A 27,247-nucleotide genomic window follows, 5' to 3' on the forward strand; every position below is an offset into this window, starting at 1 on the left:
TAACACTGTTAAATTAACTAGGACACTGTGCCTAGAGGACAGAGCTAAGACCACCTATGACGAGTACTGAAGCTAACCACACAAAGAGGCTGCTAGCATGCCTGCTCATGATGAAATGATGAAAAGAGGGGGAGAAATATGATATATTATATGTATATATTCCTAGATATAGTTAGATGGCTGGTTATGCTTGGAGTAGAGCACAAACTCCCCAAATGTATTACCTTATCTAACAGATGCTACAGAGAAGTAAAGCTAAGTGCTAATTATGCTCTTTTTGACAGTTGCCATGGCATCATTGCGCAGCGGCAGTGACCTACGGACTATAAGGTAAGACCTTAAACGTTTGAATCACTTGGGAGACCTTTGGAAAAATATCATTTTAAAAATATGGGTCACTTGATGTAAAGTTTGAAAACCCCTGGGCTGCACGACAGGATGTGGGTGCTGTACAGAGGCCTCTGGTCTCTGCTGTGGAGATTTAACCTTGGGCTTCCTCTCCTGCACACTCAGAGGGTCAGAGGGGCCTGAGCTGGAGCCCTGGCCAGCAGGCAGGGAGGGGGCTGGGGGTGTTTGGTGAGGAGGGTCAGCTGCCCATGGCCACAAGGGAGGTTGAAGGGGGCGGGGAGAGAGAGAGAGAGAGAGAGAGAGAGAGGCTGTTAACAGCCATAGCCCAACCTTGGCCGGTCGCAGGGCATTGGAGCGGAGCGGAGCAGTGAATGTTCTCCATTTGATCTGAGGTTTTTTTCCAAGCGCTCCTCAGGGAGCCAGTGCTCCAGATTCCTCCTCCTGTAGAGACTCCCCCCAGACTCGGCCCGCACGCACACACACACACACACACACACACACACACACACACACACACACACACACAATATCACACCCAACCGCACAGGATCACACCCACCCACGCAAGTATCTCACATAAACCCACACTAAAAAAAACCTCCGACACCCCTATATAAATACATACACACACACACACACACACACACACACACACACATACATGTACACAGAACACTGGACATAAATATAATAAGGGAAAGATCCAAATGTAAACCTACACACACACACACACACACACACACATACACACACACACACACACACCCTCAAGACATGCCAGCAGATATAAAATACACAAATAGACAACATTCGGCCAACCCTATCCATCATCTTCCATCACACACATTCACACCATCACATACAACCCTCAGCTCAAACACAGTCCACCTCAGTACTGTGCAAAATTCAGAGACCAGCTTTTTTTATAGTTATTATTATTATTTTACTTCCAATCCAAATTTCTTTTTATTTTTTTTTTTTTAATTTCATTCATCATTTTTTTCTACATCATCTTCATCATCATCTGTTTTGAGGACGGCCCTGAGCCCACCCTGAATCTTTGGGCGCAGACTGAAGCTTTAATTAATAGATATTTAAATGTACAATAAACATCAATGTAAGATCAACACGGTTTTATTACATTTATATTAATGTCTGTGAATTAAAAAACTTTTCCAACAATAAAATCAAAATGCTCGTGCTTCTTTGTATTTTTGGGAGATAGATACATGTGTGGTCCAAGTTTCAGAGAGATTTAGCATGGGACGCAAATTTTAATGAACAAAATTAACAATACAGTTCGGAAGCTGTGTGTGTGTGTGTGTGTGTGTGTATGAGCGAGAGATGAGGAAGAGGAAGGAGAAGAGTGAGAGTTAATTATGATATTTAATACATATTTCAGTATAAATAGAATATAATCTACTTTCTGAAGCGATGCTTCATCATACATTAAACATCACTAAATAAAAGTGCTAAAACGTCACAAAGTTCTGCAAAAAGACGACATTGTGGACAAATTTGGTAAATAATTTAATAGCATGGGTCACCACAGTGGTGTAGCAGGTAGAGTCACAGTCATACACTGTCTGGTGTGTTCTCCCTGTGTCCGTGTGGGTTTCCTCCAGGTGCTCTGGTTTCCTCCCACAGTCCAAAAACACATTGATATGTGGATTGGCTACTTATAAATGTCCATAGGTGTGAATGTGTGGGTGTGTGTCTCCCTGCGATGGACTGGCGCACTCCAGGGTGTGTTCCTGCCTAAATGCATTTAATAATGAGTTTATTTTGACAGCACTCATTTTATTTTCTTTCCCCCTGAAATTAGTAGGCCAACCTTTTGTAGCCTTCTCACAACCCAAGTAATCCCATTTGACGATGATATAGTCTGGTCTCTGTGGTGGTCAGTCTATGGTTCAGACAACACTGGCCACTGCTTAGTTTGAGTTGAATATTTTTGGGTCGATTTCTCAGCCACATCTACACTACCTTTAGGACCCACAGTGCTGAGCTCTCTTCTCACACTGGAACGATGGACAGAATCATGTCTGAATTTCCTTCAGGTCTGAAACGTCCTTATCATCATAAATAACCTTAATAACATGTCCTAGAAATGAACACAAAGAGGATGGTCTTGGTTTTTTGCACACTACTGAACGCACCAACAAACACACACACACACACACAAAATGCGGAAGAGCTGTAAGTGAGCACTAAGTGGGAGGTTAAAGCTCAGGGCAGAGGGAGTGCAAACGGTTACGAAAACTGTGTCGCGCAGTGACTGAGAGAAGTCACAGGAGTCATATGGGAGGAGAAAAAAAAGAAGACGGAAAAGCTGGTATTGAGTGGGGGGCAAAAGAAGGGGACGGATGTGTGAGGGTGTGGGCAGGGATTACTAAAGCCTAAACGAGAGGTCGGCATGTTGCTGCTCTCACACACGGACACATGTCCCCCACATTATGGGATTTCAGGTTTAATCCTATAGTGGGTGTAATACTGTTAGAGGAATGGGGTTTTATTGCATTTTGTGACAAGGCTGAGTTTGCTTTGGACCATATTACCACCCTGCGTGCCATGTGCTCACAATAATAATGCTAAATTGATAGAGTGGAGTTTATAAGCCTTCTGTTGGTATAGTGTTATTGGCCAGGCCCTGTGATGTGCCAAGGGAGCCAGGCATTCGCCACAACATGGCATTCACACACACACACAGACAGACAGACAGAGAGACAGACAGAGAGAGAGAGAGAGAAAATGGTGTGTGTTTGTGCCCTATCTGATGCAGTCGCACTTCAGCATGCAGCTCTTTTCCCCTGCTAGAGTGTCTCCCAGTGGTACGCAGACAACTTAAAAGGATTCGCCAGTGAGTGTTTTTTAATTTACCGTTCTTTTCAATAATAATAATAAAGCCTGAATCTTGTGTGTTTGTGAGAGTGTATGAGTGTGTGAGAATGAGAGAGAGAGAGCCAGACTGTAGGGAGGAAAGGACGGTGCAGGCAGAGATGCGATCCCCCAGCCGCAGCCCTGGATTATTCCGCAATCTCCAGCACTCCGCCCCCTGGGACGCTGTGTTTTATCAATTCATTTCATTTCTCTCTTTCTTTTTTCCCCTCCGCTAAGCAACACGTAGCTGTCTGACGGCTGGGGAGCAGCGAGCGCATCTCATATCCCGGGCCTTGATTTCATTACACCGCCACCAGACAGCCAAAACGGGGAGGGGAGTGCAGGAGAGAGACACACAGAGAAACAGAGAGCGAGAGAGAGAGGCCTATGTGTCACGCCATATTGTGTCCCCCCAGAAACACGTCCCTGCCATTTGCAGGCTTTGCGAGGGCTGTCGCTATCGCGCCCCACGACCGCTTTCACGTCATGTCCATGACTAAAAGCCTCTTCAATCAAAGCCTGATTGAATATTTCATACAAAAGAAAGAAAAATATGAACTGTGTTTTTTTCACCCCCTTCCACACACTTACATGCCCTTACACATACAAATAGACTACTGTAGGGCTTCAAACTGTTCTCCCTCTCTCTCCCCCTTCCTCTCTCACTCTCTCTCTCTCCCCCACCATGCACCGTTTCTTCTCGTTAAGGAGAGGCCCTTGATTAATCTGCGAGGAAGCAGATGCCCCTGCAGGGCCGCTTTCAGCGTTTCATTAATTACCACGATTGTAATAACGGGCATTGTGTGCGTGTACAGCGTGTTAGCTTTAAAACACCACTCTCCTGTGGGACACCACTGACTCCAGAGCAGCCCAGAGCAGGCCGTCCACACAGGCTCACAAACACACACACACACACACACACGGTGCTCCGGTGGAGAAGCCGCTACCAACTCTACACTGACATGTTGACACAAATGTTGGGTAGAGATAAGACTCAGGCTGGAATAGCAGACAGACTGAGACACCGGGTCGAGCACACACACAAAGACACACACACACAAGACACCGCTATGTTCCCTGACTCTAATGGCCTAGGAGCAACATGGCAGCTCGTGCACTGAAAGATGTCAGAGACCCACACTCTCTTATTACTGTAGGATATCCACACTGAGGTACGCAAACTGACCGTGAAGAGACTGACTTTACTCCCTAATTTATACGTCTGCAAAATTACATTATATATCGAAGATCTAGGCAGTGTTCACATGACACCCTTTAAATACGAGTTGCAGTGTTGCAAAAAAAGCAAGTCTTTGGACAGAGAATGGCATAAAGAACATTTTGGGAACTGAACCTCTCGATTTTACACTTTCAGATTGCGGTAATCTTTGTTTTGAGCGTTCTAACGCAGCCAAAACTAGCTTTTCTTAAACGTTAGATGAACAGAGAGTGGGTTTTCTTGGTTTGGACTGTTCAGGGGAGGATGAGGCTTTGTGTTTTTTCACAACACTGAGGGCAATATTTGACAGTGTTTCAACTTAAATGGCATGGTTCAAGATTAAAGTGCATTGTGCGCATGCTTCAGTCGTGCTGCTCCATAGACATCTACATAAAGAAGTGCCCTGTGTAGAGTTGTGTGAACATCCCGTTGGTCAGAGTGGATTGGTGTGAATGCGCCACAGTGGAGAATTATCAGAATATGACTCTTGATTCACTGAGTTCACTCGAAGTGCTCAATTGTTCGAAGGCTTTGGTTTAAAATCATTCCTGGCACGGAGGTAGATGCACAGAGGTGTGAGAAAAGAAAAAGAAGAATCTAAGGGATAAAGTACATTATCGGACTTCTCAACATTACGTACAGAATGTGCATTCACTTCTTATTGATGACAATTTAATGTCTAAATAAATGTGGCTATGTTTAAGATGTAGACATTATTTAATTAAGAGAAAACCTCAGTCCATGACTCTACAATGTACAATTCCAAACCTACGAACATCGACTGAATTGTACAATGATGGAATTCCAGACAGTTATTTTTGTTGCATGTTGTTCTAACATGATATTGTCATTAACAAAAAATAAATAATTGCATGATTACATAAAAAATTCTGTTCTCTGATCTGCGGTTTCTATATGAGCCACGTCGGTCGGCTGTGTCTGTGAAAGGCAGGGTCTGGACTGAGAATGTGACTGTGCCCGGGACTCGAAGGGCACACACACAGCGGTGGGGCGTACCTGCAGGGCAGTGGTGGGTGCGGTGTTCCGTCAGGTCTGCCAGGCACTCGAAGTCCTGTTGGCAGTTGTCGCAGGTGAAGATCGACTCATCGTCCAGATCCTCCTCGCCCGCTCGCTCGTCATGACTTGTCACGCTTTGCTCGCCATCTTCACCCCCAGCCCTATCCTTCCCCTCAGAGTCACGCTCCGGCACGGCTGCGTCTACACACACACACACACACACAGACAACAGCAGAGAACTGTTTCAGCACAACGTACCTTGTGATTAAGCATAAATAGATTGTTCGCAAGACATCAGTCACCTTTTCCCACAGTACACTACACTTTACAGTACACTACACCCTACACTACAGTGTATTACACTTTCTAATTCCTCAATATCAACACAAAAAATGTAAGATTCCAGAAAAGTCAAATGTAACAAGATACATGGATCAATAATTTGTTTTTGGCCTGGAGCTATAGAGTGAATCTAAATGTGGGTCAGTGAACTGGGTCTTCAACCATGACTTAAGACACCAGTGACACTTCTTCAGTGCTGTATAAATAGAGTGCAATGAGTGTAAAATGCTGTATAGTGAGTTACTGTATATTAACAGTTTTTTTAAAGTAACTACAAACTTTACAATACACTTTATTAGAAGAGCAGGTGGACAGTGCGAGTGTGTGAGTCAGTGGTCCAGTGTGGCCGGCAGAGCTTCGAGGCTCTAGTCAGGCCCTCGTGCCACACACTCGCTTGTGGCGCTGAAATCCGCCAGCGCAATCCTCCTCCCGCCATTGTGGCTCCATTTTCACACCTTATTATCACATTAAACGCTGCACTCTGAAAAGACTGCACAGGAGACCGCAGAGAGAGTGAATATGAGAGAGAGAGGGAGAGAGAGAGAGAGAGAGAGAGAGAGGGAGGGAAAATTAAGAAGGATCAGGAGTGGCCGATAAGAACAAGCAAATGGAGAAGAAGAAAGGAGATGAGTAAAATAAGAGAAGCACGACGAAAGGACTAAAGATGATGCCACAGAGACCACCGAATGAAGGACTGGAGGACAGAGAGTGGGGACAGCGAGGCACAGGGAGGAGAACGTCAAAAAGAGAAGGGAATCAAACAGAGCAGAAACATGTACCTGGAACATTGGGACCCACACTATACCTCAAACTACAGTACTACACTAAACAGAGTGTAAACAGAGTGGCAAGGATTCTCTACAACATCAGTGATCCACAGCAGAGATGGATCTAAACAAGTACTGGCTCATCGGGCACAGCCTGGGCATAGAGACAGGTAGAAGGCAGGTACAAGTCCTGGCTGCCCAAAGACGATGTGATCAATATGAGAGCGACGAGGTCCAATGTGAAAGATTTAATTAAACCAATTTTATTAACATAATAAAAACATTGTTCCAAATTTTGAACATATAACAAAAACTGCTACATTTAAAATTCTTGGTGAAGGGAAACTCACTTCTGCAAAATATTTGGCAACCTGAGGGACAGTGAGTAATGATGTAGCCACTCACCAGGTGCACTACGTTTCCCATAATGCCCCAACACATTTCCAAATGCTTGAGCAGCTAACGCTTTCAGTCAGAGCCAGTTTAGTTCGAATTTGGACAGAGTAATGAACATATATTAACAGCAATATATTTTGGTTATAGCCACTTATATCAGTATAATCTACCAAAAATATATAATACACCACTAACTCAAACAGTCTGACGTCCCCTGCACGCAGAAAATAATAATAAGAGCATGTCTCACCACACAACGCAACTTCTGAGGTTCATTTTAAAGTTATGAACAACTAAATTCCAGACAGTGTTACATTAAATTAGGATCTGCAGATGGTTAGTAACAGAGTTCTGTCACACATCAGTGAAACGTGTATTTAGAGGAATGTGGATGCTGTTTTGGCAAATGGCACCAAACTGAGGAGATTTATATTGTTTCTGCCATAAATAAGTGCATTAATAAGAGCAGTCTACGAATGCCCCTGATACATCTAATCATACACTGTAAATTACTAGTGTCATTACTTTTATTTACATAGAAATATTTTCTCATTTTCTTTCCATTTAATTTTTTTTTTCCGTTTTTTAAGAATTTGGCCAGGGCGGCACGGTGGCGCAGCAGGTAGTGTCGCAGTCACACAGCTCCAGGGGCCTGGAGGTTGTGGGTTCGATTCCCGCTCCGGGTGACTGTCTGTGAGGAGTTGGTGTGTTCTCCCCGTGTCCGCGTGGGTTTCCTCCGGGTGCTCCGGTTTCCTCCCACAGTCCAAAAACACACGTTGCAGGTGGATTGGCGACTCGAAAGTGAATGTGTGTGTGTCTGTGTTGCCCTGTGAAGGACTGGCGTCCCCTCCAGGGTGTATTCCCGCCTTGCGCCCGATGATTCCAGGTAGGCTCTGGACCCCCTGCGACCCTAAATTGGATAAGCGGTTACAGATAATGGATGGATGGAAGAATTTGGCCTGGTTTATTACCAATAATACTTTAAATGTTATGAAATTCTGTCACTATTGACCAAGATACAAGACTCCACACACACACCATTCTGCACTGTTGTATATGTAAACAAGTAATCCAGTTCAGGGTCCAGGTGGGTCCAGAACCTACCCTGGAATCATTGGGCACAAGGCAGGAACACACCATGAAGAGGGCGATAGTCCTTCGCATGGCGACACATACCGACATTCACACAGACAATTTTGATTCGCCAATCCATCCACTAACATGCGTTTTTGGACCATTGGAGGAAACCGGAGCACCTGGAGGAAACCCACGCAGACACAGGGAGAACACACCAAACTCCTCACAGACAGTCACCCAGAAGAAACCCATGCAGAAACAGGGAGAACACACCACACTCCTCACAGACAGTCACCTGGAGGAAACCCACGCGGACACAGGGAGAACACACCAAACTCCTCACAGACAGTCACCCAGAGCTGGACTTATTTCTTATTTTAAGCACACATCATAGTATCATAGTATCATAGTATCATTGTATCATTGTATCCTGTGCTGAATGTTTATACGATGTTTATTGCTTTGACCGTACAAATGTAATTGTCAGGCAAATAAAGCGAATGTGTGAAGATGACAGTGGAGCAGAGAGAAAGAGAAAGAAGAAGCTAAAGAATGCAGAATAAAAGAATGTGTGTTTGAAAGAGTGAGAAAGAAGAGAAGAAAGTGTAAGACAAGGGAAAGTAGTGCGGTAGGCCTAAAGACTAGACTGGAAAGGAGCTAGAAAGACGTAGAGAAAACAGAGCAAAAGAAGGGAATGTGAAAGCAGAGGAGAAAAGAGGAGCGAAGGGAGTGAGGGAGGGATAGAGGGAGGGGGTTCAGCTCAGCTCAGCAGCTCCCCCGGGCTTAACATCCTGTCTAATCATCCTGGACTTGTGCAATCAGAGGGAAGCAGGAGGTGGCCATTCCTCCGCTCGCCGCACTCTGATCAGCAGCTCTAATTTGGCCCGGCCCGGCTACGCTAGCAGCGCTAATGGCTAATGGGGCCTGGAGCGCAGGGCTGGAGGCCAGAGTACAGCCTGGGACTTGCTTTGGGCTGTAGCCCAGCGCAGGCTGCGGGTGGCCGAGGAACGGGCAGGGGGTGAAAGAGGGGTGGCGGTCTAAGAGAGGGGGTTTTGAGTGAGGGGGTGCTGAGGTGCTCTAGTTTCTCTCCCCTTCGTCCCAAAGAGGTGGGGGGTGAAGGTGGGAGCGTTTGGGAGGTTCTGGAAGGGGGGAGGCGGAATGGCCATCTGTCCAGTGGTGAGAGTGCCTTCTGGACAGGGAGGAGAAAGGCCCCTAACTGACACTACACTGATAGTACTTGGGGGCTGCTGTTACACACACACATACACGTATAAAGGTGCATTAACTGCACTATTTCATCCATGAAAGGTTCTAATCTCAGTGAAAATGGATAGTGTCAGTACTACACACACACACACACACACACACACTCACTCACTCACTCCCTCCCTCCCTCCCTCGCCTTATTCAATCTCTCTCTCACACACACACACACACACACACACACCATCGTTCCCCCAGGTACCGCCATGCCAGAGGTATGGGCACTGCCAACCGAGGCACATGCCAGCACAACCTGCTACCATGGCAACAAGGGAGGAGCCAGACGGGACCTCACTCCGGCCCTCTCTCTACCTCTCTCCTCCCTCCATCTTCTCCTTTTTTTTGGTTCGGAACAAGGCTGGCTCGTGCCGCTCGGCGCCGTAGGAAGGCAGGCGGAATATAAAAGCTGCTGGCACATCGCACATCGCTCCAAACCGTACACGCGCTCGGAAAGTGCTACACTCGCTCGCCCACTCTGTCTCTTCATCCGTCTCTCTCTCTCTCTCTCTCTCTCTCTCTCTCTCTCTCTCACCTCCATTTTCCTGCCTGCCATCATCCCCCCATCCTCTCCAGTAAGCATTCCTCCTCTCTGGAGGGGGAGGTGGTCTCCAGAGGGGGTCTCCACAACACACTCCATTTAGACTGCAGGGCCACTGCCATTACGGCACACACTCACTCTCTCTCTCTGCGCTAGATTGATATACACGTGTTGTGCACCCCAGCTGCACTCTTGCTAGCTAGAGCCAAGGCCTTGGTATAAACACACACATGTGCGCTTGCACACACACACGCTGCTATCATTTCTCTGCTATAGACTGTGATGTATTTCTGTGTATATCTGTGTGTGTGTGTACATACAAAGTACATATCACAATGTGTGGATGGTCCCCACAATGTAATATTACATTTTAAGCAGACACAACTTGACACAACAGCATGCTTTTCATTCCCTTTCTTTGACCACAAAACACACACACACACACTTCACAAAGCACGCACACTATAAAGGCCCAGGTCTGGAGAGGTGAAAGCAGAGGTCAGGGCTAACAAGGCTCAACAGGGCTGTTGAGAAATGAAGCTTTTCTGAGAGAATTCACACAGGAGAGCGGAATGAAACGAGGGCCGAGCGAGGACAGCGCCGTCTGCAGAGACTAATGATTTCTAAAGAGCCATTCAGATGAACAAGGCTGCTTTATATCCGCTGATATGTTCAGAGAGACCACACTTCTCCTCGGATCACTCTACAATCCACTTACACGCAAACACACACACTCTCTCCCTCTTTGCCTCTCTCTACTTCCACTGACAGCACAGCTAGCTTAACTGCTACAAGGCCAACACTGCTTCCGTTTCACCTCTCTAATGCTAAAGTCGATCATGGTCATGCGGCCTCGAGAAGCGAATGCTCATGAAATGGAAAAGAGAAAACTGAACCTAAACAAATGTTTGCTCTAAGACAGATCAAATAAAATTACAGCTCACAGCTGGCATCTCGACAAGAGGCAGGAAAATCATAGACTCCATTTCAGTGCATTAAACATCTCAGACAGTTGGAGTAGAACTGTATTAATGTTCTTTGATGTTAGCTGATTCATTTTCATCCTCTGAGTGAAAAACCTTTTCAGTAAAAGAAATGATTAAGCTAGTGTACAGTTGCTTGTACTTGAGGGGTGATTAAAATGCAAAAATACTACTTCAAAAAAATGCCATCTAAAAGCTACTGTTAACAAGCACTAAAAAAAAACTCCCAGCTCATGTTCGTTTTCCATTCTACCCACATACGGATTTAACAGATTAAACTCTTAACATAATTTAGAGAATTTATTCCATTTGGTAGCCGCTGTTTTCAAGCTGGTGGAAAAGTGGAAAAGACCAGGCTATTAACACTGGCAGAGGTAATGCTTTATCTGTTTATCTTGAAGCTGGGATACTTTATTAAACAAAACGAAAACAAAAAACTAAACAGGGTTCTTAACCTGAGGGTTACAACCTTATGGGTCTTCTCCTGGTCCCTGGGGGGGGGGAAATACACCCTGGAGGGGACGCCAGTCCTTCACAGGGCACAAATCCTGACCATTCCTCGCAAAATTATTTACACAGAGTAATGGTTTGATACTACAGCATGAAAAACAAAATTCACATTGAAACTGAACTATGTGCCCACCTCTGTTCCCACTGTCGCAAATGAAGTGTATTCCATTCCCACTGGAGGGTTTGTGTGTATCAATCTGTATTGGTTGCATTTCAGTAACTGATGTACTTTAGGAAGGACCAATCAGCAGACATTTTGTAAACTGGTAGTAAATGTTTCTCTTCTGCAGCAACACTGTTATAAAGTTTAAGCATTAAGCATTTACTGCCTTTGTAAAATGTAAACAAAGCTATGTGTCACTGATCATTTATTTCTAGGGTCATTTTGGGACTCATTTAATGCAGTTTTAGGTCAGTGCTGAGTGGCACACAGTGGTGCTTTCAGAAACAGAGAGGTGCTGCAGGACGCCAAAATACTACCGTGATACCAAATGATACATAACGTGAGTAGTAAAATTGTCTTCATTATTTGTGTGTAATATTTTTATCTTATCACTCACCCAACAATGTGCCCTAGCCGAGGAATATTAGAACAAAATTACAGTTTAATTCCCTCATCTCGGGTTATAACTGTGACTTTTAAACAGCTGATATTTATTTAAACTTTGGCTTTCTCAGTGAGAATATTTTTGTCATTTTGTATCACAGCTCTCCTTGACTCTTCTTTCTGTCCTTGTGGGATGGTGATGGTAGAGGACAGACACTCCACCCTCCACACATGAGGCTTTAGACTGACCACTGTGTGGGGCTGTAGGTGTGAGCCTGGCCGGACACACACACACACACATACTCCTTAGTGGCAAGGGTTCAGTGTGCACTGCTGTCATGCCCTTGATTGAGCCCATCATTTATCAGTGCTGCCGTGTGGAAGTCACCTGCATCAGCGTGTAAGCTCAATAACCTTCACATGGACACAGACATAAAGAGTCATCAAGCAGCTGATCATAGACAACAGGACACACACCTATATATATGTTTGTATGTGTGTGTGTGTGTTTTAATCAGTAATTTGTGTGTGTGTGTTCCACCCCCCATTCGAAGAGGGAGCACTGTGTTAATGAGAGTTTTGGGGTCCCACGGGGTCCCCCCCCCACAGCCCACCTCATGCTTCCCCCAGCCAGATGGAGCCCCTGGCCCTCTCTCTTCAGTGGGCCATTATCCCTGAGTCACAGCCCGTCACAGCGCCAGGAGCCCTCACACACACACACTTTCTAACACCAACTCACACAAATGATCACACATTGACAACTATGCCTGTTTACCTGAGTAGAATTACTGCAAATACATACGCAGCCATATTAGCATTATATTTAGCCTGTGCACTCCAAATTAAAGAACCCAAATCCAGGCATTGGCATCAGGCTTAGGTCAGATCTGAATCTGGAGAAGAACAAATATTCAGTATTGTAACAAATCTAGCCTGAATTAGCACGCACTCATGTTGTTTATACCTGACACCTATTAAGCCTGGTGTAATCAGATGTCATTAAGGACTTACACACAGTTTTTTTTCCAGTGGTTATTTCAGTGTTTGTTAATTAACATAAAAAAAATCATTACAGAATATATTTTATTGCTTAACTTCAAGCATAAGAAAAGCATAGTATAATAATCTCCAGCAATACATTTAGCTATTAAAATCCATTTCTTTTTTGGTGTTGATTTAAATACCTGTATACGATAAGATCGTGTGTCAGTCCTGCACTTTAACTCCAGCACTGTTGGACGGTAGTGCATGTAAATACTCAGGCTGGAGGATTTTCATGTGCCTGAAATCTGGCAATGCCTCAGTTGATTACATTACACTTGAATAAAGCATATAAATCAAACAGCTACAACTCCTTCCACAGCCAACAACCCTCAGGCCACTCAAAGAGCTTTTAACAAATAGAGTTACAAGCTCCACAACCAGACAAGTACAGCTGTAGCCTGTCGGAACAGACGATACATTCATAGTCTGGAATACATCAATAGAGCCCAACACATTCAGTGGCTGAAGACACAGATCCATTGCTAACACTGAGATATGGGTTTAAAAAGAGCAAGGATCACAGCACGTCTGCCAAGTGAAAAACCTCATTCTTTCAGTAGAAGTAAAGTATTACAAGACTCCATTTTTGACAGGTTATGCTGGTCTCCTTGTGATGATGTTATGGCCCAGTGTAAATGATAGCTAGTAATTTCAAATCATTTCTAAATACGCAAGTCTGGTTGTTTGGTTACAAGCGCCATCCCATGACGCTTAGCCATTAATTAAAGGGAATATATTCTTTCCTGTTTCCACAAGTGAACAGTTCTGGAGCCTTAATGAAATGTCTGTGGTATGTTTGGTCAAAATACCATAAGGATCAAACACCACAGCATTGCTCTCTCTCTCTGTCTAAACAGCTGTGTTTAGAACCTGTTTCAGCGGCTGTTCCTTTAAATGAGAATGAGCCACAGCTCAGTTCAGCTCCAGAGCCCAGGAATGAGGAGTGTGGAGCAGATTTTTTTTCCTGGATTTTAGGAAAACTGGTTTTTCACTGGGTTCTCCTTCTACTTGTTTCTTCAAATTTTCAGTACTCTTATTTCTCCTCCACACTTTTAGTTTTGATTTGTTAAACCCTGTCTTTACGCTCTCACATAAGCTCAGGTCCAGTTCTGTGACTGAAGAGACTCAGACCTAATTTACACAGATCCATTTATTCTCTGTTTATAAATACATCCCCGTCCAGACGAATATGAAAATGGGGCTACAGTACCTTGTTAGGAGAGACATCAAAACACCAATAAGCATGAGAGGAACAAAAAGGTTTAATTCCAAATCACTCCATAATCCCTATGTAGTGCACTATGCAAGTCATGAAATGACTGAATCCAGACCTTAATAGTGCCTTGTATGTTTTTAATACAACATTCATATTTATTCATATGTGGGAACCTGAAATCTAGTGTGTAGTATATGAATGTACACACTCTGTGAGCGAGAAGCTATTTGAATTTCACCCAGAGATAGTCATGCTGTGTAAAGTCAGCATTTCCGAAAACCTCCCTTGTCTTCTGTCCACACGAGGACAGCGACAAAAACATTTTCAAAAATCTCCACCTTGGAGAACGTTTTCGAAAACATCAACCTAAAACACAGATTTCCCATGTGGATGGGAGGCCAAAACTCAGACCACAACCTCTTGTTCTAAAAATAAACAGATCCGTGTGGACGAGGCCTAAGACTAGGGCTGTGCCATATCGTAACATTCACAATAATATCATCATACTTTTTTTTAAAGATATTAAAAAAGATCAATATTGTGATAATCGTGATATTCTGACTTATTTGTTTAAATATTCTGTGTTTGTTTTGTTATTTACAGTGAAGTTTACTTTTGCTGTTTATATGCACACAAAATGTTCTGCATTTTGGTTGTGTGGTAGATTTATATGCTACATTATTGTTTTATACAGAACCAGAATCTTGGTAAGTTACAGTTTACAAAATAAGCAAGTGTTTTTTCATATCGCCAAAAATATTGTTATCGCCAAAATACCCTGAAATACCCATATTTTCTGACTTAAGACGACCACAAAGAAGAAAAAGTGTCCCCAAAATACTTGTTTAATCAAATTACTTGTCCCCAAATAATTTTTTTCATAAAATGACCCTTTAACTCTTCTCTTTGGCAAAGTCATCGTATACAACAGACATGCTGCTTCATGTGTTAACAGTCTGATGCTGCAAAGTACTAATAGTAGCAAAGCTGTACTAGTATTAATGATAATAATCCCTTTATGCCTGTGTATTACATAAAGATATGTTAGTTTAACATTAAAATAAGCCTCGGGTCAGGCTCAGTGTTGGGGTGGGGGGCGATCACTTAGATACCACTGCTAGCCCCCCACACCCTCCACCTCTTTCTCGCTCTCCCTCTCCCTCTCTCTCGTTCTCTCTCTGAGGGAAGACAAACAGCCATGTTTGTGTGGGGTAATTAGATGAGGAGAAGTGAATTAGTAGAATCCACAGAGCAGTCGTGTAGCTGAGCACAGCCCCGCCTTGCAGGGACCTGCTAATTACCCCTCGTTAGGTTGATATGTTTTTCCCCCCCTCTTCTTCTCCTTTTTTTTTTTTTTTTTTTTTTTTTTAAACAGTGCAGTACTGCCTCCATCGTGAGAGAGAGGGAAAATAATTAGCGACGGAGTGATGCTGGGCTTTACGGACACCGGCAGGCATCCACCGCACCAAGGGGAGGGACGCCAAAGAAACCCCCGGAAAAAAAGAAAAAGAACAAACGACAAGAGAAACGTCATGAAGAGTGAGGAAGCAGTCAGCAGTTGCACATTTGGAAATGCAAAACACGCGCATTCCATCACACACCAGGGCAAACACACAGCTCAGGTACACAATATAAACACATTTATATTGATATTAAAAAATATAATAAGATAAAACCAAATAATAATAATACATTTTGCTCACTCACTCACGCACTCGTAATAGAGAGAACAGAGCCTCACTATCATAGCTACTCTGGGCTCAGCACTTCAGAAACTGCACTATGTAACTTTTGAGGGAGGGTAGGAAACCACCCCTTGCTCCCTCCCTCCTGCGTATTGATTGATTGATTTTGTATAAATGAATGACCTTTTGCCAAAATAAATAATTTTACTTAGTGATCCTTTAACACAAGGCTGCTATCTAAAGAGGTTTGGAAATGGCTTAGCAAATACCCTTATGTACATAAAATCACATGTAGTTGAAATTGTCTTTGTCTTTATGGTATTTTGAGTATTTTTTTACTGCTCAGTTAAATTCCTATGTGTTTCAATTGTCTAGAACATTCTTACAAGACGCTATGACTGATCAAATTTCAAACTAATTCTTGATGAGGCATTTGTCTGCATATGTAACCCTCCAGATGTTCCATTTCTTCATAACTCCAGTTCAGGTAGCAGGGGTCTGACTTAGGCACAGGTGAAACAGTTTTCAGGTCAAGTCTATATGGGATCTGATGTTCAACAATGACACTGAACGAGAACTATGAACAATAGAAAAACATAACCAAAATTCCACACTAAAATATCACCATCAACAAAATGAACAAAAATCTAATATTTACATACTCTCTATCTCAGGTTCAGTAACAAATCAGTTAGTCTAGAATAATAAATGTTCAGTTAAAACAGCAGTGTATCAGCAACACAAGTCAAAGACTTCAAGTTAATTTAATTTATAGAATTTTAGAATAATTAGATAAAAATAAATAGATGTGGTGATGACATCTGTATCTAACCCCAGTGGCATGCTCAGTGACACCAGTTCCAAGTGAACTTCACGCAACACAACTGAAGAACTATAGGTTTACAATGAGTGTACAGTTGTCTATAAAGTCATGTTATGAGTGAGTTAAGAACTGTGTTAAGAATGTACAGTGTGAGGCAGGAGAACATTCAGCAGTTCTGTACACTGTTGTGTATATTATTTCAATATTTAATGCTGTGTTGAAGTTACACCTGTACATGTAGCTGTTCAAAGTAGTTCACATCCAAAAGTCTGAGCAAGAGCTCTCTTTACAACCTGTCCCAGAACACTACATTTTCAAAACCCTTTCCATTGCATCCTGCTTTAGCCTTGTGTGTGTTTGTGTATGTGTTTTTTGTAATGCATGTTAAGTGTAAAACACTGAAGGGAAATCCCAGTATGATGTCAAACAGAACAGGCCTCAGCTTAACCAATGCATTTCACTGCTGTTTCACATATCATGAAGTGTCCTCTGCAAAATTAGTGTGTTTTTGTCAGGAAAATATAGCATAACTAAACTGGACCACCACCATTTCAGAGTTCTTCTTTTCCACAGCCCAAAGATTTATAGTCCTCTGTATGGGTACAGCAAAACTGTGCAGCTGCTAAAGAACACTCCATGTTATTTAATACTTAACTATAGATGTTATAAATATTCTGTGTGTGGAAAACTGAACATCTGTGTCCACAATAGGCAGACCTTAAAGGTGCCGTGTGTAAAACTGTGTGGCATCTAGCGGAAAGGTTGCACATTGCAACCAGCTGAATATCCATTCCTCACCCCTCCATATCCCTATGTAGATACGAACAGCTCACAACACACAAATATATATCTAATATGTTTTTATTTACAAGTGATTATACACTAATCAAAACGTGACCATAGTTTTGTATATTTATTCCATTTCTGCTATTAGATCTCTCTTAATAGATCATACACACTCTCTCTCTCTCTCTCTCTCTCTCTCTCTCTCACACACACACACACACGCAATGACTGAACAGAAGGCCCATCTACACTGCTGTTCTGCACTGGAAAAATATCAGCTCCAACTTCAACAAGACTGCTGCTCTTTTTTTCCCCCTATAAAAACATCTACAGTACAAAGCTACCTTTCATGTCACACACATACACACACACACACACACACACACACACACACACACACACACACACACACACACACACACACACACAGCCAAGTGTAAAATGGATCAGCTGGGCTAAGCATGTGTTCATGCGCTCCAGACCCGAAGAATTCCTCTCTTCCTCGAGGACATGAGTCAGATGGCAGCTCCGCTCTGTGCTCGATTAGGGATGTCTGATCTCATCACTTAAACAGAGCCTACCTGTCTGAATCCATTACACACTCTGTCCCTGAAAACCAGTAAAAGCTCTCTCCCGCCTGCTAATAGAGCTGGACAAAAAGAGCACCGCGACTGCCTCGCTCTCTTTCCCCGAGATTTTAACGCCAGTCTTCTGGTACATTAGCAGATGAAGGTGTAGGGTTATGTAGACAGAGACACACAGAGACAATACAGTCCATCTCAGAACATCACTGACCCATCTGTGCTGACTTAGCGTCGGGTCTAAATGAGACTTGTGGCAGTGGTAACACAGACGTGTTGCTTTTACTTACACACACAACATTCACGGGACAGGTTCTGTAATGAAGGGGATTACAGTAAACGTAGTCTGTCCACATTTGCTTGGAATATTTTCGATGGCATTCTGCCATGAAAACATTATTGAGGTCAGTTTATTTATTTATTTTGCCCCCTCCAGCGTGTGTTCCCACCTTGCGCCTGATGATTCTGGGTAGGTTCCAGACCCACATGACCCTGAATTTGATAAGCAGTTACAGAACATTTTACAGAATTAATTAATTACATTTTTGCCTCAGTAAACTGGACATGTTCTGTTTTTTGTCATATTTTTCTTTTGTTGTGCTCCAATTCTGTAAATCTATGATGGAATTAAGCAGAGACTGAGTCTTACCCGGTTGTTCACTGGCACAACTCTTCAGGAGGGTTTTACCTTAGCATCGAAAGCTATCACAACTAAACAATTGCTAATCGTCTGATTTTCATCAGTGGGCAGAACTGAGCGATATGGCCAAAAATGATTGTTACAGTAAAAATTCTTTCTATTTTTTAGGAAGAATAGTAGATAAGATTATTAGATTTAAGCTTAGTACATTTTTATTTAATAGATTTTGTAACATTTCTAAAGGATATCCTTCTATAAATATGCAGACAGGATACACCAAATGTTCATCACTACACAATAATATACAGTATTCCCCACAATACACAGTGTTCCCCTTCCAAGAATATGAAAAACTCACTTCTAACATAAGTGGCTCACCATAAATAGTGCTTTGTGTCATGAAAACACCACCTCAAGAATGTAAAGAAGTCATAAGAATAACGAGATAAAGTAAGAAGATGAAGAAATAATAATAATAATAATAATAAATGCTTCCAATACAATACTGTAAACAGAAAGCATGTAACACTGGGAACAGTAGAATACAATAAATACCTAGGATGATTATTACCAAGAGAAGCAGCCTGACCTGTAGCGTGAGTTCCAATTCGAAAAATCGTGTATATATATATATATATATATGTATATATATACTTTCGGCAGTGAAATATTCTTTTGCAAACAGGTCAAAACATTTTGTGCAAGGAAAGATACACATTGCACCGAGAAAACCCCCCCTCACAAAAATAAATATTTATCTTCGCAAGCTAAGTTCATTGCCCTCAGCTTCTCACTGAGCATCAGGCAGGTTTCTGCTAGAGTTCTGACAGGGTTCACCACACCTGGTCCCGCAGCACACCATGAGGCACAAAACACACCTCAAACACAGACAGAACAGGAGACTATAACATATTTAATGTATTGATTGAATTAAACAAATTATATTTTTGTTTAGGGCGGCACGGTGGTGCAGCAGGTAGTGTCGCATCACACAGCTCCAGGGACCTGGAGGTTGTGGGTTCAATTCCCGCTCCAGGTGACTGTCTGTGAGGAGTTGGTGTGTTCTCCCTGTGTCCGCGTGGGTTTCCTCCGGGTGCTCCCGTTTCCTCCCACAGTCCGAAAACACACGTTGGTAGGTGGATTGGCGACTCCAAAGTGTGTGAATGTGTGTGTCTGTGTTGCCCTGTGAAGGACTGGTGCCCCCTCCAGGGTGTATTCCTGCCTTGCGCCCAATGATTCCAGGTAGGCTCTGGACCCACCGCGACCCTGAACTGGATAAACGGTTACAGATAATGAATGAATGAATATTTTTGTTTAGGTTCTCACATTCATAGGGTCTGATATAGTTTCCAGCCTGAGAGTGTGCTGCACGCTGCCTGAACTGGCTGTTTCCATTGACTGTGCTAACGGTGCATAGAAACAAACCTTTATTAAGCCTTCTGTGCAGAGCTTATCATTGTTATTGGACAAAAACATATCGATTTATCGCACAGCACTATAGGATCGGCTGATAATATCAACTAACCGATATACCAGTCCGACCCTGTGTATAGTACATAATCAGCTATTTTTAATTATAAGCAGACAGACTACATTAAGTCATGAATTAAGTCATTTCCCTGATGCTGTGGCTTTTAGACAGCTATGATGTAGCGATACACCACCATATATAGTATCTTTTCAGAATACAGCACCCAGACTAAATTAAGTAGGGCAATATCACTCTCTTTGTGTAATTTCCCTCGAAAGAACATAGTCCTGATTATCACTTTAAGCTGGGAGCGGGAAAGGGTGCCGTACAGATATATTTGCATCGGGTACGTGCCAGGGAGAGATGGGACGGGGCCCCTGATGGCCCAGAGCTTGAGCAGGTGCAGGCAGAGTGTGTGAGCGTGAGTGTATGCGCTCTCTCTAGGGAGAGCAGGCCCTAACACAGTAAACACAGGGACCTATTTAAAGCAGGCCTCACTCAGGCTCCACTGGCCTTCGCTTGCTATGTTTCCACAATACAACGTGGCCCTCTAGGGACCTTTCTCCCAACCTCCCAGCCCCCCAGCCTCACTGTACCAGCCCAACACAACACCCCCGAGAGGGAGAGAGAGAGAGAGAGGGAGAGAGAGACAGATACAGCACCCAATGCCTACACACCCATAGAGAGGGAGCGAGGGAGAGAGGGGGATGATGAAAGAGAGCGTCATGGAAGGAAGGGAATTAGAAATCACACACACGCATCCACAACAAGAGCACTAACTCGACAGCTGCTCACCAATGCCATCACCTGTTTCAGGGCAGTACACTAACAGAGCTGTCACCATGTTATTCTATTAGTAAACGCACTTGATCAGATTATCTGAACTATAAAAATATTAAAGCATACAGGAGGGCTAATCTCATTTGAATGAAGTTACTGCCCTATTAACTGGAATAGCTGTGTCTGTGCATATCTATCACCATGACTGTATGGGGGGAGGGGGAGAGGAGGGATACACAATATTTATTCCCATTAATCACAGATCCAGACAGAACTATCACTCGGTCCAGGACCTGAGCAAAGACTGTCATTTGGTGATATATTATTCCTCTTAGAAATAATATAATGCAATAATGGATAGATATATCTACATCTATCATTCATATATATATATATACACTGATGAAGTATTAATTGGGTTTAATCAATTAATCGTATGAACCCTATACAGAATACACACACACACACATGCGCGCAAACATACATATGCACACACACACACCTCCATTTCACACATTAGAACTGTTTTCCTGTCGCTGCCTTGGGGAAATTAAAAATATATTATGGACCTCCAGAGGTTCATACAAGGAGATGGAGAGAAAAAAGGGAGATAAATGAGAGAGAGAGAGAGAGAGAGAGAGAGAGAAAGAGAGAAAGAGCGCTCTTGCCCGTGTCCTCTTTTCTAAACTGTCCACTGCATCACTGGGAGCAGGCCCTAGTGTAGCAAAGCGGAGGGTCATCATTTCTCCTTCTCTCCTGTTTTTCCTTTCTCCCTTCCCTCGCTCCACTCTTCCAGGCCGAGGAGTGAAAACAGAGCTCCGTTTCCCCGCGTGCGCACTCAGGCTGGCTCAGGCTCAGCTCGCACTCCAGAGAAAAACAGCGTGTGTACAGCCACGAGACTGACTGACATCTCACTCTAACACACACATACTGCACACACAGACGAACACAAACACACTAGGGCCTGAGCGATATGGACAGTGTGTGGCTGATACTGATCAGATTTAAGAGAACTGATAGTACCAGTTGATATAATTCGGATTTAATCCAAAAACAGAGCTGCTGTGTGGTAACGTGGGTATACGGATTAGTTTCTCATGCTAAAGGTTAGGTTTAGAATGAGGGGTGGCCAGTTTGACCAAAGACCTATTTGAATGGAATTTGTTAAACCTGTAAAGTATCTGTGATTTTAGTCCCTTCCGAATACACCATTTCAGTCATTTTTCTGGGGTGCGTGCTTCTGTTTCTGGAAAGATTACAGAGCCTTTCACCTGCTGTAACATGTGCAATAAAAATAACCCCAGGTTATATTAATGCCGTGTGAACTGACATGTGGGGGGAATATTCAGTCATATCTCCTGGTAAGATGATGTTTCATATGTTTGCACAGGTATTGGGGTGCCGGAGGAGGTGTTAAGTGATGTAGATTATGGCAGAAATCATTCAATTTCATGGCTAACCTCAGGTGTTACACACCGTACTGAAATCCACAAGATGACCTAAAGAATCACTCAGAGGAGGGAAACATCTGGCAACAACAACTGGAGATATGTATATGTGTAATATTGGGTAACGTGCTGTACTCAGAACAGTAGTCAATGCGTAACTCCAGTAGCCACTCCCACCTCTTACCTAGACCATGATTTTATCCAATGTCAATCCAAAATAAATATTCGACATCCTTTCATAAAATGCCATTCCTATCTTTCATTCATTATCTGTAACCGCTTATCCAGTTCAGGGTCGAGGTGGGTCCAGAGCATACCTGGAATCATTGGGCGCAAGGCAGGAATTCACCCTGGAGGGGGCGCCAGTCCTTCACAGGGCAACACAGACACACACATTCACACCTACGGACACTTTGGAGTCGCCAATCCACCTACCAACGTGTGTTTTCGGACTGTGGGAGGAAACCGGAGCACCCGGAGGAAACCCACGCGGACACAGGGAGAACACACCAACTCCTCACAGACAGTCACCGGAGCGGGTATCGAACCCACAACCTCCAGGTCCCTGGAGCTGTGTGACTACGACACTACCTGCTGCACCACCATGCCGCCCCATTCCTATCTTCCCATTTAGAATTAATGTTGTCCAAATACAGCTTTATGTCCATTATTTTTGGATAAAAGCATCACATTATGGTCACACTGGTCCTGATGAACAACCAAACAGTGACCTGAGGCAGGGATTGAACCCAGGACCCTAGGACCCTGCAGCACCACCCTAGAACATAAAATTACAAACCGCTCACATGTGCATGTTTACTAAAATATAAAACAAGCCAACACAAGCCATAAACTACTAATCGATATCGGCCGATATTATCAGACACCCTGCATTTTAGTCCGGCCCTACACCCCCTCCTATTTCCCACATCCCTGCAGCTGAGAAGCAACAGTCTAATGTGTGCTGGGTTTGACAGTACGAGCCATTAAGGAGGTCGTAAATAGGCCCCGGCTCAGCGCCCCTGCTGCCAAATAAAACCCCAGCACCATAGCTTCCATTCTATATGTGCAATACACACAGGTGATCCAAAAGCCACAGTGAGGGTGAGGTCACCCCGACTCGCCCAGTGAGAGAGTAGCGGGTGAAACCCAAGGCTCGGATTGGTGCGTCAGGCGTCCTGCTGAGCCAGCCAATCACAGAGGGAGGAAGTGAATAAAATAATTCAATTCAGATCCATTACAGCCCCTACTGGCCTACACATGGGGATATGAGCTGCCTTTTTCCACCATGAATCATAGTCAGGGACACAGACAGGGTGCGTTTGTGCGTGTATGTATGTGTGTGTGTGTGTGTGTGTGTGTGTGTGTGTGTGTGTGTGTTTTTAAAGGTCCTCTACTGTACTGCATGTCAAAGAAGATTTGTGAATCATTTGTTCTATGGTTTGTTTGTTGATAGAGCAAAGTAAAGCTCTCAAGCTATTGTTTCCAGGATGCATGCTTTGCAAGCTTGTGCGTGTGTGTGTGTGTGTGTGTGTAAAAGCATGGGCTTTGCACTTTGTCCAGCAGCAGGAAAAACAACACAGCTCTGATGGCACTATTAACCCTTGCTTTGCCATCATCCGAGAACATGACAAATGTCAAGCCACAAAGTTTTTTCAAAGTCTCACACACTCACACACTCACACACACAGTCTCTAGTGTCAGACCTGGCTCGCTTTCTGCTTTTTCTCCTTCCCTTCTCTTCCCCTCTGGGCCTGGGAGGGACGGTTGTTTTTCTGTCTCAGGGAGCAGGGAGAGAGAGGGAGAGGGAGAGAGAGTGAGAGAGAGGGAGAGAGAGAGAGTTAGTGTTAGTGGTTTAGAGTAAGTGTTGGGGGGGGGGGGGGCAGTAGGGGGGGTGCACCTCCGGTCCACCCTACCAGTGGGACGGGCCGAAGGGGCCTCACTCAGGTCCTCTGGGGGAAGCAGACAGGGGGCTGTGTTGAGGGCGGGGGTTCAGAAGGAAAGACAGCGGGACACCAACCCCCCCCCCCCCTTACACTAGTCACCCCTCCGCTGCTCTTTCCAAACTCAACACACATTTTCCAGAGAGGAGCGTTGTGACTGGGGGAAAAGTGTGGGGGGGGTGAGTGGGTTGGATGTTGGGGGGGGTGAGAGAGAAGTGAATTTAATACCAGGAAAAGCCTGCCAGTGTCCTTGTCGACATCATCTCCCAGGGAATAAAGGGAAGGAAGGTTTTTTTTATCTTTTTAAATAAGAAATGGCGAGCGGCCCCCCTGAGCCCCGGCACAGCAGCACAAACAAACACAGGAGAGCGGGAACACGAGCGGGGGGGTGAGAGAGAGAGAAGCAGAAAGTCAGAAAGGAAGGAGAGTGTGGAAGGAGGTGACGTGGAACTCGAGGAGATGGTGAACGGGACCATGTGGAGGGACTATGGCGTACAAGGGGAAAGGGAATGCAAAATAAGAACGAGAATCATGTTTATTCTCCATATACTTTAACACACATTATCCACTCTACCCAGAAATGCCTTCTCCCATGGCATCTGTTGCTTGTAGCAGGTTGGAAACAACAATGGTCTTTGCCCCACCTTCAGTAAGCGTGCACTGACAACACACGTTATTTATGTGTGCTAAAAACATTAGAAGATACTGAACCCTGTGACTTTAAGAGCAATGGCGACAACAACATGAAGGAGAAATAGGGAGGAGGAGGAAGAGGAGGCAGAGAGGAAGAGTGCAGGAGAGGAGGCGGGGGGGTTAGTGAGAGCCTAGGGACTCCCCTTCCTGCTGGATCTCACACACACAGCACTTTGCAGTCACCCAGGACCACAGTCAGCACCCCCCCCAGCACTCCCTTAGGGCCGCTTAGGAGAGGCCCCACGTCATCCTACCACCCCCACGGACCTCTCTTTCCTACTCCCCGCTCCCTGCTGAGCTTACCAACTCACTCACACACACACTCGCCATCCCTCTATCCCTTAAAACACACTCATACACTCTGTCTTTTACTTAAAAATCACCCCTCTGACTTTGGCCTGTGTGGTGTTTTAAACCCAACACAAGGAGTTTATGTATAAAGAGATCTCCTGGACGTGTTGCCGTTGGATACGGACTAAATTCATTAATGCTGCATAAAACAAAACCTGTAACCACAAGGTAATAACAGCCTCTTTCACCACTGGAGGAGAGTAGATACACAGGGACACCACCAAATCAAATTAAAGTAACATTAGGTAAGATTTGGTGATGTTGCTCCTGTGCTCCCCCTACAGCTGCACAGTGTTACTGCCTTTTCAAACCTGTTGCAGAAATCAAGATGGGGTCAGCACCCTTCCCATCTCCAAAAGATACATAGTGCGGTTTCTGCATTGCTCTACAATTTTTACTGGTCAGTGAAGCATCACAATGATTCTGATGCATTCATGAGTTGATTCGCCGATCGTTTGTTTTTCGTGGGTAGAGGGAGCTTTTAAAATACTGTGCTACAACGTTCTCTGAAATTTGGGGAAATCAGTGGAGTTCCACGTTTAGTAAATTGGAGGTCCTCAGTCCCTTCAATTGTTGTGACATAAATCTAGTTGTTCACAACAGAGGGAGAAGAGTGTCAGCTTCAGAGAAAAAGAAACAAACATCCCAAGTGATGAATATCAGATGCTATTGCGCAAAATGCTAAACAATGTGATAGAAATTTCTGTCTGAAAATTAGTTTTATGATATTGTTGAGACATGTTCTACTTTGGGCTAGACCTTGTTTTTAATAATCCACTTATGGTGGAGGGGAAGCTACAGATCTGGAGCCAGCTACAGATCCTCTACTGGTTTTCCTTCATCACCATTGAACATAATGTCAGAAAACCTGTAGATTCAGTGGCCATTTTAGATAGCAACCAAACGGCTGAAACAGCATTCGCTTCCTAAAACCACCAGGTTCTTTTATTTATAACATTCAACCCTTCTGAAAGAATTATTGGTTTTTTTTTTTCTTTGGTATCATTTATTTTTCTTTGCATTTTTGTAAAGAAAAACACACACACAGTGTCACCAGCCTCAGGAGAGTGTGGGTGAGCATGTCGTCTGCCTCTTTCTAAACTGCTGCTAACCCAACTTCACTGTACAGGTTAGGGTGCTGGAGGAAGCAAACCGCCCACTTTCCGCATGAAAAACGCATTAAATAATAGTGGCTCTATTCTCCCTATTACAGGTCAGTGGAGCAATCCAATCAGTTTGAAGCTGCCATTTTAAGGCAAAAATATATGCTTTGAGGAAATGTTACTTGCCAGTAAGATCAAATTTACAGCTAAGCCTAGTAGAGTAGTCAAAAAGACTGCTTATCACCTATGACCAGCCTATTATCAAATAATCACGACCTCATTTACCCATAAAGAAGCTCAGGAGAAACACTGCAGAAGGAGATGTGTGAATATACGTGATGAATTGCATATATTTACTTGTACCACTTATAGAAGTTTGGATTCATGCTATACTTGGCTCTGTAAGAGAAGGCGCACACTCATGGGAGCCACATAAGCAATATGCTGCAACACACAGCTGATATATTCCAAACTGCAGCCGAATACGCTGCGGCGTTTTCGGGAACCCGCTCTGCAGTCGCGTGAGGATAAAGATAGAAAAGTAACATGTGAGTTTCAGACAGAGGCACAATTCAGATCAGGCTGCTGGGGTCTTGCCAAAAGAGATTGCTCATTGCCTGCGAGGCAAGCCAAGTGGAGAGGAACCCATAAGTCACGAACGTATACGTCCATGCTCCAACTCCCCACAAAACCCCTTCACACAGGAAGCCTCTGCTCCATCCTGCACCTGGCCACTGTCCTCCTGTGCCTCATGAAAACCTCCCTCTCTCTCTCTCTCTCTCTCTCTCTCTCTCTC

The 27,247-nt window shown here is 44.0% G+C and overlaps 1 protein-coding gene across 3 annotated transcripts in view; it reads right to left on the reverse strand.

The window, feature by feature from the left end:
• The window catches only part of znf423 (zinc finger protein 423), a 205,940-nt gene that overhangs the window by 138,502 nt on the left and 40,191 nt on the right, over positions 1-27,247 (reverse strand). For 2 of the 3 annotated variants that reach the window (XM_066685675.1, XM_066685674.1), the window contains exons 3-4: positions 24,068-24,136; positions 5,465-5,665 (exon numbers count right to left, since the gene is read on the reverse strand). In XM_066685675.1, the coding sequence (XP_066541772.1) occupies positions 5,465-5,665; positions 24,068-24,136 (270 nt within the window). The remainder of the gene's footprint in view (positions 1-5,464; positions 5,666-24,067; positions 24,137-27,247) is intronic. The other variant, XM_066685676.1, reaches the window with a different exon arrangement.

The sequence above is a fragment of the Hoplias malabaricus genome, chromosome 11 (assembly GCF_029633855.1).
Source record: "Hoplias malabaricus isolate fHopMal1 chromosome 11, fHopMal1.hap1, whole genome shotgun sequence".
NCBI classification, from domain to species: Eukaryota; Metazoa; Chordata; class Actinopteri; order Characiformes; family Erythrinidae; genus Hoplias; species Hoplias malabaricus.